This window comes from Lucilia sericata, unplaced genomic scaffold (assembly GCF_015586225.1).
Source record: "Lucilia sericata isolate MDLA Ls3-8-SP2 unplaced genomic scaffold, ASM1558622v1 Contig001497F_arrow, whole genome shotgun sequence".
Taxonomy (NCBI): domain Eukaryota; kingdom Metazoa; phylum Arthropoda; class Insecta; order Diptera; family Calliphoridae; genus Lucilia; species Lucilia sericata.
Window position 1 is genome coordinate 1 of NW_023995425.1, and position 15000 is coordinate 15000.

General features: G+C 36.1%; 2 protein-coding genes and 1 long non-coding RNA gene across 6 annotated transcripts in view; all 3 read left to right on the plus strand.

Moving 5' to 3' along the window:
* The first annotated feature begins 6 nt into the window (after positions 1–6).
* On the plus strand, positions 7–10885 carry LOC119611626. Its single transcript, XM_037967258.1, has 10 exons — positions 7–491; positions 1318–1986; positions 2053–3477; positions 3540–3809; positions 3880–4167; positions 4278–4391; positions 4509–4531; positions 5655–6633; positions 6720–10161; positions 10217–10885. Exons 1-10 carry the CDS (start codon positions 93–95, stop codon positions 10801–10803), a joined length of 8196 nt encoding a protein of 2731 aa, XP_037823186.1. The 5' UTR covers positions 7–92; the 3' UTR covers positions 10804–10885.
* Positions 10886–10987: 102 nt separating this feature from the next.
* Positions 10988–12429, plus strand: LOC119611625 (28S ribosomal protein S31, mitochondrial). The gene is made up of 2 exons (XM_037967257.1): positions 10988–11155; positions 11225–12429. Exons 1-2 carry the CDS (start codon positions 11118–11120, stop codon positions 12366–12368), a joined length of 1182 nt encoding a protein of 393 aa, XP_037823185.1. The 5' UTR covers positions 10988–11117; the 3' UTR covers positions 12369–12429.
* A 1168-nt stretch (positions 12430–13597) lies between these two features.
* Positions 13598–15000, plus strand: part of LOC119611627 — a 90564-nt gene continuing 89161 nt past the window's right edge. For all 4 annotated transcript variants that reach the window (XR_005232088.1, XR_005232086.1, XR_005232085.1 and 1 more), the window contains exon 1: positions 13598–14626. This is a non-coding gene — a long non-coding RNA (uncharacterized LOC119611627). The remainder of the gene's footprint in view (positions 14627–15000) is intronic.

Genomic DNA, 15000 nt, shown 5'->3' on the forward strand with positions numbered 1-15000 from the left:
ATAATGGTACCGCGGCTAATTATCGTTGCGCCGGCGCTTACGATTTACGTATATTGGATAGTGCTGCGACGGGTATTAAACATGATGGCACTATGTGTGATACCTGCCGTCAACAGCCCATTTTTGGTATACGTTGGAAGTGTGCCGAGTGTGTTAACTATGACTTATGTTCGATTTGTTATCATGGCGATAAGCATCATTTAAGACATCGTTTTTATCGCATTGCAACACCGGGTGGTGAACGTACTATGATTGAACCAAGACGTAAATCGAAGAAAGTAGCAGTACGTGGTATTTTTCCGGGAGCGCGTGTAGTACGCGGTGTCGACTGGCAATGGGAAGATCAAGATGGTGGCGTTGGTCGTCGTGGTAAAGTTAATGAAATACAAGACTGGTCTTCGGCTTCACCACGTTCCGCCGCCTATGTTGTTTGGGATAATGGTGCAAAGAATTTGTATCGTGTGGGTTTTGAGGGAATGGCTGATTTGAAGGTGAGTTCTAGTTTAGTTTTAGTTCCGTTCTAGTTTAGTTCTAGTTCAGTTCTAGTTCAGTTCTAGTTCAGTTCTAGTTCAGTTCTAGTTCAGTTCTAGTTCAGTTCTAGTTCAGTTCTAGTTCAGTTCTAGTTCAGTTCTAGTTCAGTTCTAGTTCAGTTCTAGTTCAGTTCTAGTTCAGTTCTAGTTCAGTTCTAGTTCAGTACTAGTTCAGTTCTAGTTCAATTCTAGTTCAGTTCTAGTTCAGTTCTAGTTCAGTTCTAGTTCAGTTCTAGTTCAGTTCTAGTTCAGTTCTAGTTCAGTTCTAGTTCAATTCTAGTTCAGTTCTAGTTCAGTTCTAGCTCAGTTTTAGTTCAGTTCTAGTTCAGCTCTAGTTCAGTTCTAGTTCAGTTCTAGTTCAGTTCTAGTTCAGTTCTAGTTCAGTTCTAGTTCAGTTCTAGTTCAGTTCTAGTTCAGTTCTAGTTCAGTTCTAGTTCAGTTCTAGTCAGTTCTAGTTCAGTTCTAGTTCAGTTCTAGTTCAGTTCTAGTTCAGTTCTAGTTCAGTTCTAGTTCAATTCTAGTTCAGTTCTAGTTCAGTTCTAGCTCAGTTTTAGTTCAGTTCTAGTTCAGTTCTAGTTCAGTTCTAGTTCAGTTCTAGTTCAGTTCTAGTTCAGTTCTAGTTCAGTTCTAGTTCAGTTCTAGTTCAGTTCTAGTTCAGTTCTAGTTCAGTTCTAGTTCAGTTCTAGTTCAGTTCTAGTTCAGTTCTAGTTCAGTTCTAGTTCTGTCCTAGTTCTGCTCTAGTTTAGTTCTTTAGATCAGTTCCAATTTTACCTCATAACATTTCCAGGTCGTCAACGATGTCAAAGGCAATACAGTTTATCGCGATCATCTTCCCCTGCTGGGAGAAAATGGTCCTGGCAAAGGACCACACGGTTTTCAAATTGGCGATAAAGTCACCGTCGATTTGGACTTGGAAATTGTACAATCGTTACAACATGGCCATGGCGGTTGGACCGATGGTATGTTTGAGTGTCTCAATAATGTAGGCCTCGTAGTGGGTATCGATGAAGATCACGATATAGTAGTTGGCTACAATTCCGGTAATCGTTGGACTTTTAATCCAGCCGTACTTACCAAGGTAGCCTCACCTACAACGGCACCACCCGAGTTTCAAGTTGGTGATATTGTTAAGATCTGTTCAGATGTCGAGAGTATTAAACAAATGCAAAAGGGTCATGGTGAATGGGCCGATGCTATGCAATTGACTTTGGGTAAAGTGGGTAGAGTACAACAGGTCTATCATGATAATGATCTAAAGGTAGAGGTGGGTAATACCTCTTGGACTTATAATCCATTGGCGGTAACAAAAGTGGCATCCGCCAATGCGGATGGCAGTTGTGTGCCCGTCATATCAAGTGGTGAACGTTTGTCGGCGATTTTAAAACACTTATTTGAGCCCAGTGTTTCGGGAGATGCTACTGAGGAGTTCGTTAAGGCAGCGGCTAATGGTTATGCGGTATGTTGAAATTTAGTTTCCTAAAAGAATGTTTTAGTAATAAATATTTTTTGTATTATATTACAGCAACGTTGTGAGGAATACTTAACCGGAGCGGTGCAGGCTTCCAGCAGTTCTTCTTCTGGAGCTGCAGCCTCTTCCTCAGCGGGCGCTGCACAAACTGTTAATACCATAGCCGATGTTAATGGTGTGTTTGCTGGTCATACCGCTTTACAGGCTGCTAGCCAAAATGGACACATTGAAGTCATACAAATTTTACTTTGCCATAATGTGGACGTTGAAATCGAAGATAAAGATGGTGATCGTGCTGTACATCATGCTGCCTTTGGTGATGAACCGGCCGTTATTGAATTACTCTCAAAGGCAGGAGCTGACCTTAATGCTCGCAATAAACGACGTCAGACAGCTTTACATATAGCCGTCAATAAGGGACATTTGAATGTGGTAAAGACTTTATTGAGTTTGGGTTGTCATCCCAGTTTGCAAGACTCTGAAGGTGATACTCCTTTGCATGATGCCATTTCCAAAGAACACGATGAAATGTTAAGTTTACTTTTGGATTATGGCGCTGATATAACACTCACCAATAATAATGGTTTCAATGCTTTACATCATGCTTCCCTTAAAGGCAATCCTAGCGCCATGAAGATTTTATTAACAAAAACCAATCGTCCATGGATTGTGGAAGAAAAGAAAGATGATGGCTATACCGCTTTACATTTGGCCGCATTAAATAATCATGTAGAAATAGCTGAACTTTTGGTGCATATGGGTAAGGCCAATATGGATAGACAAAATGTTAATCTACAGACGGCTTTACATTTGGCGGTGGAACGTCAACATGTGCAAATTGTTAAGCTGTTAGTACAGGAAGGCGCCAATCTTAACATTCCCGATAAAGATGGTGATACACCGCTGCACGAAGCCTTAAGGCATCACACTTTATCTCAGCTGAAACAATTGCAAGATGTGGAGGGTTTTGGCAAACTATTGATGGGTCTTAGAAATCCTAATAATAAAAAGGCTTCTGCTTCCATAGCCTGTTTTCTAGCGGCTAATGGAGCTGATTTAACACTAAAGAATCGTAAATTGCAAACACCTTTAGATTTGTGTCCCGATCCGAATTTATGCAAGAATTTAGTGAAATGTTATAATGAACGCAAGACAGATGATACAGATTTACCGGGTAATGTGGCTGGCACCAGTACTAGAGCTAAAGCTTTGGCCCACAGCTCAGCCGCAGCCCAACCAAGACCTTTATCAGCAGCAGTAGCATCAAGTTCAGCGGCTGCTAATGCCGCTGTAACAGCTAATATGCCTAAACATGCGGTCGCTACGGGTTCAGTTAATGGTGGGCTAAATACTTTGGTTCAGGATCTAACACAATCTTTGCATATAACTTCCTCAGCAGCCAATAATGATACAACTAATGCTTCCACTTTGGAGGAATGTTTCTTATGTTCGGATTATAAACGAGATACGGTATTTAAGGTAGGTGATTGGAATTCTCAAAAAAGGCAAAGAATTTTATATTGTTTTCTTTTCAATTTCAGCCTTGTGGCCATGTTTGCTGCTGCGATAATTGTGCCCCACGCGTTAAGAAATGTTTGATATGCCGCGAAACCGTTTCCTCACGTGAAAAAATCGATGAATGTTTAGTTTGCTCAGATCGCCGGGCTGCAGTATTCTTTAAACCCTGTGGCCATATGGTGGCCTGTGAGAATTGTTCCAGTTTAATGAAGAAATGTGTATTATGTCGTACACAAATTGAAGAAATCATGCCTTATTCCTTATGCTGTGGCGGTGAGGGTAGCATAGAAAAGGTAATTACTCAAAATTGTATTATAATAAAGCAATTGCTAGCTTATTTTTTTAATATTCATCCTATAACAGGTGCATAATCCCAATATGCATAATGAAAATGAAAAACCACAAGCTATGCTGCCCACTGGTGGTGGTATTAATACTTCCGGTCATGGTGTAGCCATGAATAATACCTTAACCACAACACCCAATGGTAATGCTGCCCAACAGGTGCAATCACAAAATAATCTATTAGCGGCCGCAGCTGCTGCAAATAATGCCAGCAATAGTGGCCTGGTAGCACCATCCAATGTTAATAATTTCCAAATGGATGATGTACAAAAGCTCAAACAACAATTACAGGATATTAAAGAACAGGTAAGCATAAAGTAATTAAACTTAATTTTAAAAGTTTTTAAAGATTTTCCTTGAGTATTAGGAAAAAATACTTCTTATTAAACTTTTAATACCCTTTCCTTTCTTTACAGACCATGTGCCCCGTTTGTTTTGATCGCATGAAAAATATGGTTTTCCTTTGTGGACATGGTACTTGTCAAAATTGTGGCGATCAAATCGATGGTTGTCCCATATGCCGCAAAACCGTAGAAAAACGTATATTATTATTTTAGAGCTCCCATACTATATGTATTTCCAGATATAGACCTAAAAACCCTGCCTTATTAACTGACATTATTTATTTTCATAATTCTAACTATTAGTTGCAACGCAAAAGCCCTAGCTTGTTAGCATTTTAAACTCATTAATTTTACTATATATGGTATTTCGAAAATTTTCCAAGAAAATCCTTTTTAACAATTACTGACTTTACTCTTTTACTTTAGTAGCTTTTTACTTTGTTTCTCTCATGTCTTATATAGCTTATATATAACTTTTTTTTAATTTGCATCATTTTTTTTTATAGATTTACATAATTTTTTTTTAATAACAAATTTAATTTTTTTTTTTGCATAATATTCCCCATAATATTATATACATACATATTATATATTTTATATACATTAAAAAGTTTCCAAGAATTTATTTTAGTGAAAAGTGTGGTGTGTGAAAGTGCTTTAAAGTTGGTGTTAAATGTCGCTGTTTGAAGCTGTTTCCTTTTAAAAGGTCAATTCATTTTTGTTCTTAATAAATGTCACATACGGAAAAGATCGTCAACTTCATGTTTTGTTCACTGAACGACGATGCTACCGCACAGATATTTCCTGGCAACCTTTTTCAGAAATTACTTTCTTATATTGGAACTAATATAATTAATGTTCTATGAAGTTTAACGGGCATAGAAATTACACTTCGATGACACATCAATAGCTTTGGTGAAGTCATTGTTGAAGTAAAAAGAACTCAGAAATTGGATTAGAACACTGAGGCATGTAAAAACTAATATTGTATATGTTAGATACCTTCGATCGTACATAGGCTTTTACGATCAGAGTTGCTTATTAAAGCAATTAAAGAAATTGCCAAGAAGTTACTCTTCGATCACATATCAATAGCTTTTGTCTTAGTTAACTTCGATCGCTCAAAAACTTGGATGAACAGAGCTGCATATTAAAGAGATTTCAAAAAATCTAAAATTTCTGACCTCTTGACCATCACAAATCAATAGTATTTGTCAAGTCATGGAAAAAGTAACACTGACTGTTTCAGATCCCTACGATCGCACATAAACTTTATAGAATTAAACTTATTCAACCCTCGTATTATCGAATCTAAGAAAATTTGAAAAATAAATCGATTTTATTTGATAATTTTAAAAAACTTTCACAAACAATTTTCAAACTGTTTTATCCATATTTGTCATACATATTTTTAATATTTTCTCCAAAAATGGCAACGTCTTCGAAAAGTCGTCGTGGTACTAAAAATAAACAACAAAATAAATATAAACTGGAATATATGCAAGAATCACCATCCACAGATTCCTCGTATAGATCCAATACAACAGCAAAACGAAATGAACAAATTTCGCAACAGACTGTGTCCATACAAAATCTACAATTTCCCGAAATAAACAGCAATAGGACCGGAATGTTTAAAGTAAAATGTCAAAGAAATGAACTAAAACATCCCGAATCCAGTACAACACCAACAGCAGCTAAAGAACGTGGTTATGACTTTACCAGTTCAACAAATTCATATTTTGCCCAAATGGTGGTAACGATACCGAAAAAATTTCGAGCCAAATGTTCGTCAAACACATCATCTGAAGTTAAACCCCTCAAACAGCAGTCATCAGATACTTTAAAGAGTTCAAAACCAACCAGAAAACAACAAACAGCCACTTCACAGCAAATGATCGATAGTCAACATGAAGGCTCTGAGAAACCTACGAATTTCCATGGTGCCGAATGGCGTAGACCCTGTAAAGAGAGTTTTGTGGCCGGAGCTCCTCGCAAATACACCGGAACATGTCCCGCCAATTATGAACAATTATCGAAAATGTCTAAGTCAAGACAAAAATTCTTTTTAACGCAAGATCCTCGTAAAGTACAATGTCTCGTCAATCCGGAAGTTTTACGCAGCAAGGAATATTCCAAGAAAAAAGAATTCACAACTTTAACGAAAATGGTTAAACATGCACAAAATGTTTGCGCTGCTACGGCTTCTGAATCTTCAGAGGATTTCATTTGTGAAGTAATCGATTTGGAGAATCCAATGCAATTGGATTTTCAGGGTCTAGACTATCAGAATACGTATCAAAAAGATGAACAGGATTTTCAAAATCAACGTAACTATCGCAGGGTATGCCGCTATATGGAGAGAAGGAGAGTAAAGGCCGAAACGGAGGCAATTGTTGAGGCGGAGTTACATGAGGAAATGATAAATGTAAGTGAAAATGGGATGGGAGAATTGACAGATATCGGGGTTTTTACAATATTTCGAATAAATTGTAATCCAATTCTTTTGTTTAGGTACCCAAACGTTTCGATATACGAGATCGCAATGAAGCTGTACAGGCTACTCCACCTGAAACCCCTTTAAAGTTAGGTAAACTTTATCGTTCAGCCGACAAACCCCATAATCAGAAGCTAATAATGTTGGAAAATGAACGGCGTCGAGAACGATACAAAGATCTTTATCTGCGAAACAAGGCAAGACAAGAGCAGAAAAGACTAGCTGAAGAAGTACGCAAAAAGGTGGAGAACGAAAATCTGGCACTGACTTTAGCCGATGCAAATCTCAAGAAACTTGTGACAAGCATAGATGAAACCATAGAAAGATGTGCAGGAATAGAATTGAATGTAAAGAAGAAGATAGAAACTGAAAGACGCAGCTTCCCTCATACTATGCAAGAGACTAAACAATTCAAGAGAGATTTAAAACATACAAATCTTATAAAACGTGATAAAGCCCGAGTAACAAAAGAGTTCTTTTTGGAACGTAAAGGCAAAGTTAAGAAGATACCAGCTGCTGAGTTGGAAATAAGCTCGGAGACTAATGAACAACGCAATGTAACAGATTCCAACTTAACCGAACAATCTACAGATGATGAAGATAATCTGGAAGTGGGTAAACAGGCAAGCAAATTTAAACTTCGAGGTTTTCAATATAAAATGGACACCAAATTAAGAGGCAAACTGACACAACATGAGAAACTGCGGGGAACACGTAAGGAAAAGACTTGCATAACACGTGAACAATGGCTAAAAGAGTTGGCACCCAAAAAGCAGCACATAAAACTGGATGTAGAGATGGGCATACAAAAATTACGCACACCAGATGATCCGCAATTAGTGTTATTTCCACCACCATTTGGTTTTAAACCACCCCAAGCGGAAGGCTCTACCATAAGGGACTATATTCACAAACCTTTAGGGCGACATTATGAACGTGTTAGACGTAAAAATTTGAAATTTGCCAAACCACGCTTACGCTATAATGTCAAGAAGTTTAATTTGATCAGCTATCGTTTTGGTGATACCTCGAAAAGATTTTCCCAGCTTAAAGATCCTTTGGCCGATGTAGCAATTTTAAAACTTAAATCAACCAATGAGTTTATGGCCGCCAAAGCTCTTAGGGAGAAGCGTAAACAAGAGCAGATGAAACAGCAGAGACTTAAACTTTTGGGTATACCCTGTAGGCCATTGAAAAAATCACGTTTACAAACAAAATGTGAAAATTCTTCTAGCAGTTCCGATAGCGACTGGGTGCCAGCACAAGAACCATTAGTAGATGAGTTAGAGAACGAAGATTTACGTCCTCTAGAAAGGGAAATAAAACCCTTAAAATTACGTGGCAATATGCCAGCTCCTAAATATCGAGAACCTACTTTACGGCAACATCCCAGAAATCCAAGAGATTATAACAAACTAAGAGTGGCATCCGAAATATTCGATCAAATAGTTTTAAGCACTAACTTGCCCTATATGCAAAAGTTGGCTGAGGATGAAGTGGAACTGGCTAATGTTGAGCAACAAAAACGGCGGCCTTACACTGATCGTTTCGAAGCGCGACATCATCATGATCATTGGAAAGCCACCCAGGTCAAACAGGTACGCGTACACTACCAACCACAATTGGTGCAAGCAGAAATTACGAAAATTAAAAAGAAAACTGATCGTGTGCTAATGGAAAACTTTCGTATGGCCAATCCTCCCTGTAATCAGTTTGTTGACATGGATCTAAGTTGTCCTCAGTATAATTTTGAAGAAATGATCAAGGATCAACAAAACAAAAGCAAAAAAATTAAAACAAAGGATTCGGGTGTGGTAAAAACTCCAGATATCTGCCAGCAAAATGACTACAAGTTACAAACTAGAGATCCCAAAGAACTGGAAAACCTTGATTATCCGGGACGCCAAGAATACTTGCAATTACTGAGAGATGCCAGAGAATTATATAAAGAAAGTCAGCAAATGGAGGATCCAACAACAAAACTTTATGTTAATAAAACGGATTTATTCACAGAGTTGGAGGAAGATTTAAAAAGCATAGAAAGTTGCTTGACCTCCTTGAGTAGTTCTGTCTGCACAAATCTTACCAATGACAGCGGCAGTTATTTGCTAATGGAGGGCAAAGAAAAGATACCTTTGGATTATATACGCAAATCTATAGTACCCTTTGAGGAATTGCAGAGATCACGCTTTCAAGCCGTACCCATAGATGTGGATAAAGAGCAAAACAATCCTTTCCAAATGTTACCTTTTGCCGGACAAAAGAAAGCTCAACTAGAATTAACTACAGCCAAGGATAGTTTTTTCACTTTTAATACACGTCTAAAGAATGGCCTGCGTCTGCGTTTGGAGGTACCCATAGAAGATGTTAGGGAAAAGCTATTAGGTCAAGGCTCTAACAAACACAAAGGTGTGGTGGCCACCGATATCGAGGAAAACTATGTGGAAGAGTTAAAGAATAGACCGGCAATTAAACAAATTAAATTCAAAAGCGGCCAATCCTTCATCAAGGATGCTTTACGTTTGAAATTTGAATCCCTGCTAATACAGGGACAAATGGTGCGCACTAAAATCTATGATCGCCTAAACGAACAACATTGGTGTGACATGCAAAGGGTTAAGGAATTGTTTGAGAAACTTTTTGCCAAATGGGAGAAACGGGAATATGATGCCGCCATGGCGGTGGTTTATAAGGTGAAAAATTACTACGATGAAACCGATAGTTTGAAAACTCAACTGAAAAACCTAGAACGTGAAATGGTTATACTCAATATGGACATTGTTTTTATAGAGGGTCATTGGGTGCGTTGTATTATGCTGCAAAATTTCCATTATTTGCTAGGAGATCAAGAGTGGCGTGTGCAGAACGATTGGATTCATCGTCTCGAAGCTGAAGAAGAAGAAGAATTGGAAAACTTTGAGGTTTCTATAGCCAAACGCTCTACTATGAATATACGCAAACGTGAAAAGGATGATGCCTGGGCTATAAAAACCTTTTATGAAGAAGAATATTTGCGCAATAAACATGATAATCTAATAGTATTTCCCAATGCCTTAAGTTTCCTAGAGGGTCTGGAAAATTTAAAAAACAAGACATTTGTTTTACTACTCGAAATGCATTTCACCTTTAATCTACACACCGAATTGCAATACAAATTGGAAACTTTTGTGGATTGGTGTGCGGATGATTTGCAGGACAAAGAGCAATTTGTAAGTCGCAAATGTGCTAAACTATATTTTATGTCTGATCGCGCCAAATGGTTAAGTCAACGTACTTTACGTTTTCTACAACAACCTATCGAGGAGTGCTTTAATGATGTGTCATTTCAAAAAGATCGTGCTATTATAGGGGAAGCTTGGCGTCGTATAGTGCCCGCCAGTTTAAGGGGAACCAGTGGTCAAGAATTGTATACCATAGAAATGGTGGCCATGATGTCGGAAGTGGTAATGGAGCTTATAGGTAAGGTATTTCAACAAAAAGTTTATATATTAATTTAACATGTACTCTTCTCCAGCTAAATTCGAAACCATACCTATGGATTTGGCCCGCCAGAGCGAAAACAAACTACGCTCTAAACGGGCTTACTTGCGCAAACAATCCTATCAGGCTTATCACATAGAGCGGCGTATAGATATGGAAATGAAAAAGGTGGTTAAGAATCTAGAACCTCCCTATCAAAAGGCCAAACGCCGGCCCAGCAAACTACCCCGTTATTTCATTAAAAAACGAGCAAAAACTGTAAAAATCGAAGAGAAGAAAATAACCGAGCGAGCCAAATTCTTTTTTCGCGCCTTTCACGAAGACGGCCTCATTGAGGAGGCCAGCGAGTTTAGGGATAGTATTACACAACTGGACACGACTCAAGAACAAATTGTACCATTTTATTTTGATCATTTTCTAAAACTGAATGGTTACACGCCGAACTATAATTTCAAAACACAAATTGAACTGAGAGATGGAGCGGAAATTGATCGGCTGCAAGTTAAATCGGTTATACCGGAGATTCAAGAACGCATGGAACAGTGGGAGGCGATGAAGAAGAGAATTATGGAGGATAATATTGCTCAGAATCCAAAAATGTATATTGATGTAATGACTTGATTTCGGGGTTGCTAGCGAAGTTGGAAATTGTATTTGAATTCTGTATATTTTTTAATAAAACATTAATTAACTTTGGAAAGTTTCCGGTAGTACCGTTTGACTTAAGATACATACTTTTAAGTACACTTACTGGCTTATAAAGTACCCCTATCCCTTATGGGGTTAAACCCTACCAAAAAATACAACCATGTATACGAACATATGTTCAACCTCCCCCAGTAGCTGTCAAAATTATTACTGCTGTTCGTAGAATTTTTCATGTAACAACTGCTTGAAAATTATTAGAATTTTTTAATTAAAAATAACAAAACGACATGTTATATTTACGTAAAACCCAGGAGTTGTCCATTAGGCAAGTATTCTATAAAAAAAATTACTTCAAAACTACTATAGAAACAATATTTTTATGAAATCCTAATAGACATGTAGCAGCACGTTTATTGGCCGGTGGAAATCGTAACTATAGCAAAGATTATGCTGCTTCCTCAGACGACGAGAAGGAAACCAAAAAGTCTAAAAAGGAAAAAACCGAAAAACCTTTAGCTAAGGAAGCTAACAGCTCAGCCAATGAAGAATCAGCTTCGGCCAAGTTAAATAGGCTATTGGCCTCCATGCAAACGGCTGACGATCAAATAAATTTTGCCAAACGCAACGATGTGGTCACCAAACCGGGTGAGGCTAATAAAAAGAAGAAATTGCAACAAAAGCAACAGGTGGAATCGAAAGATATTTTTGCGGCAGCCAAAAAAGTAGCCTCCTTGTTGGGTGATGAAAAACAGCAGCAGCAACAAACTGAATCGGAATTGTTGACCAGATTATTGGGTGGCAAATCCTCGGCAACTGCGGCGACAACAGATGAACAAAAATCTGCTACTAGCTCTTCCACAGAACCCGACATTAGCTTAAGTGAGTTGATTGTGGGCATGAAAATTGATCGTCGTCAAACCCAAAAGGAACCTACTAACACACGCAGTGAGTATGTTAGACGTAGCCTAGCTGCCAAAGGCAAACAACAGCAAAACAAACGACAGGAATATTCCAAAGACAGACGTCCTATGCAACGCAAACGTGAGGCCGAACTTTATACCGGCAGTGTTAATTTGTTTGGTGGTGAACCCTTGGGCATCTTTACTGAACCCTCTAGCTTAAAGGAATCCCCGGATATGTTGCCCACTTGGTCTTACCTACAAGAGCAAGCTCTTAAGATTCAAGTGGCTCATCCTCCTTCCAATTATTTCGATAAATTAGCTAACTGGACGGAACAGGGTAAAATCTGGCGTTTCCCCATCGACAACGAACAAGATTGGTTGGACGAAAAGGATGTAGACTTTTCGGAGCATATATTCTTAGAACAACATCTAGAAGATTGGTGTCCCAATCGTGGTCCTGTTAGACATTTTATGGAGCTGGTGTGTGTGGGTCTCTCTAAGAATCCCTATATTACAGCCAAGGAGAAAAAGGAACACATTATGTGGTATAGAGAATATTTCGAATCGAAAAAGGATATTTTGAGAGAATTAATGTCTAAGGATCCTAAGGGTGAGCAGAAGCAAGTAGAGGCTTAGGAGAAAAAGCGTTTTTCGTAAAGTGTTAATTTTGTTAAAAAGAAAATGTTGTGTAATAAAATCGAAGATAAAAATATGTTCTAAAAGTGCTGGAAGTAGTAGTAAGTAAAATTTGTCATTGGAATTTTGCTGAAAGTGAACATATTTCGCAAAAGATTTAATTAGCCATAAGTCCATTAAGCACTCTACATAATATCTGCACAAAACAATCTATTTCTGTTCTTAATAAAATATTGAACAATATTGTTCCTATATCAATGTTTTCAAATTCCCTAAGTATCCATATGATTAAACGTCTTTCCATCTGATGTAAGCTTTGTAATTAAATAAGAGGTCGCAAGAACGTTGATAGCAATTTTGAAGTCATAAATGGGTTAACTGTATTTTTACTTAATAATAATTTGATAGTTTTATTTTTTTTAGGCAAAATATTCGGACCACTATGTCAATAGGCTCTATATTGCTTATAATATTATATTTGCATCATTATAAAGCGTGTAGATTCTAGTCTTCGTAGCTCTTCTCGGTAATTTAAGTTGTAATACATATAATTTGTAACTAAATTCAGGGGACTTGAACCCTAACAAACTTTAACGCCGCATAAAGGTCGTCCGACTCTATGTATTTAACAAATTTCTGTGTTAATTATTTACAGGACCTAGGACTCAGATCTTGCTAGAATGCTTCCTACAAACCTTGCGCGGTCAGTGCCGATTTTAATGTTTACTTATTTTATTACTAAATCTATTCTTACCAAAGCTTTTGAAATAATTTAAAAAAAAATTGGCACAACCGTTCACCTGATAATTCTGTTTTATTACATGAGTAACATTTCTTATGAATAAAAAATCCACTCTAAATATGGTTTAAGTGAGCTTTGAAAGAAATAATATGGCCACTCTAAAATTATACTACCTATTATTACAACTCTGCAAAAGAGCTGAACATTAGGCAGTGTTGCCAGTGTTAAGTTACTTTATTAATAAAAATAGCGTTTATTTTTTCTAAGGGTCCATTGTGATTTAATAATAGTATAATAAGTATAAGAACAAATCGTACAAGAAAATTTTGTTTTTTTTTTAAATTCTTTGTATATAATAGTATTTAAAGGTTATTTGCTCAAAATTAGTGGTTTTTAATTAGGCGTTTTTCACTTATAAAATATGGCTACTTTATATATAGGTATTTACAGTGATTTATGGTGTGTAAAAAGAAGAAGCAATTTTAACAGTGTTGATTTGACATTACGAGAAGTTAAACGTGTTGGTAAACGAGCGGTCGCAATTTTTTTAGAGAAATACACGATAAAAATAAATTTTATAATTTTTTTTTAATAACAAGAATTTTAAAGTGTTAACGAGAGACAATTAGAAATAACAAAAACAATTTCTAACGATATTAAATAATAATTTGGAACGAAATTAATTATTAGAATCTGAGAAAAGTTTAAAATATATTTTGTACGACAAATAAGAAAAAAAAAAAGAAAATTTATTACGAACTGTTGCGCACACACCTTTTCATATAAAGCTGCAATATATATAAAGGCAAATAATAAAAAAAAAAACAAACCGAAAAGTAAATACGATAAAAATATATTGAAGAAAAAAAAAAAGACAAGTCGCGCAAAGTGTACGTATAGAAAATAAATGAAATAAAATTATAAAAATAAAAGCAAGATAAGAAAAAACACAATAAGCAAAGAAAACAAGCAACAAAATTTAGTGAATGAGCTCACACATCAAGAAAAAAAAAGTGGCAAAAAAAGCAAAACAAAACAACAAAAATGCAATAGCTTAACAAAAAAAGGAATAAAAACGCCCGAATTCAACACTAATAAAATAAATTTTATAAAGTATTTAATTAAAATTTAAGGTGTTTTTTTTTTAATTTTACTTTTTGTCAACACAATTTGCTTTGTTTAAAGAAAGAAAAACAAATAAAAGCAAAATTTAAAAACGAGTGCAAAGGAGTGAGTAGAAAAAAAGTAAATGAGTGTGTTTACTTAAAGAAAAAAGTGCATTACTGTTAAAAAGAAGAAGAATTTGACAACAATCACACTCAACTACACACGGCAAAAAAATAATACGAGTCATCAATTAAAATTTGTGTTTTCTTAAGTTTTTTTTGTGTTAAATTAATATATTTTCTATAGTTTTCTTTAAATTAATAACAACTTTTCTCTACAACAACAAAACAGTGCAATATATGTAAAAGAAGAACAAATAATTTGTTAAAAAAAGAAATTACAATAAAAAGTAAGTGGCTGCTTTAAAAAAATTAAGAAAATTTCTCTAAAATCTGTAACTTTTTCAAGAAAATTTTATTGAAATATAAAAATCTAAACCAAAAAATTGCAATTTAAGTTAAAATTTAACATTTTTTCTTGTTCATCTTATTTTTTTTTATTAAAAAATTTTGCTCAAAGCTGTAACTAATTTGACACGAATGAGGTCTTGAAAACGTAATTGAAAAATTCCGTTGTAACAACGGCGGCGTCGGCAGCAGCAGAGTTAATGTTTTATGCAGTTTGCTTTTGTTTTTGTATCTGTGTGTTGTATTTTTTCTTCAGTGTTTGTGTTTCTATTTTTTTTATATATTTTGTAAAATTGTATTGAAATGACGTCTGTTT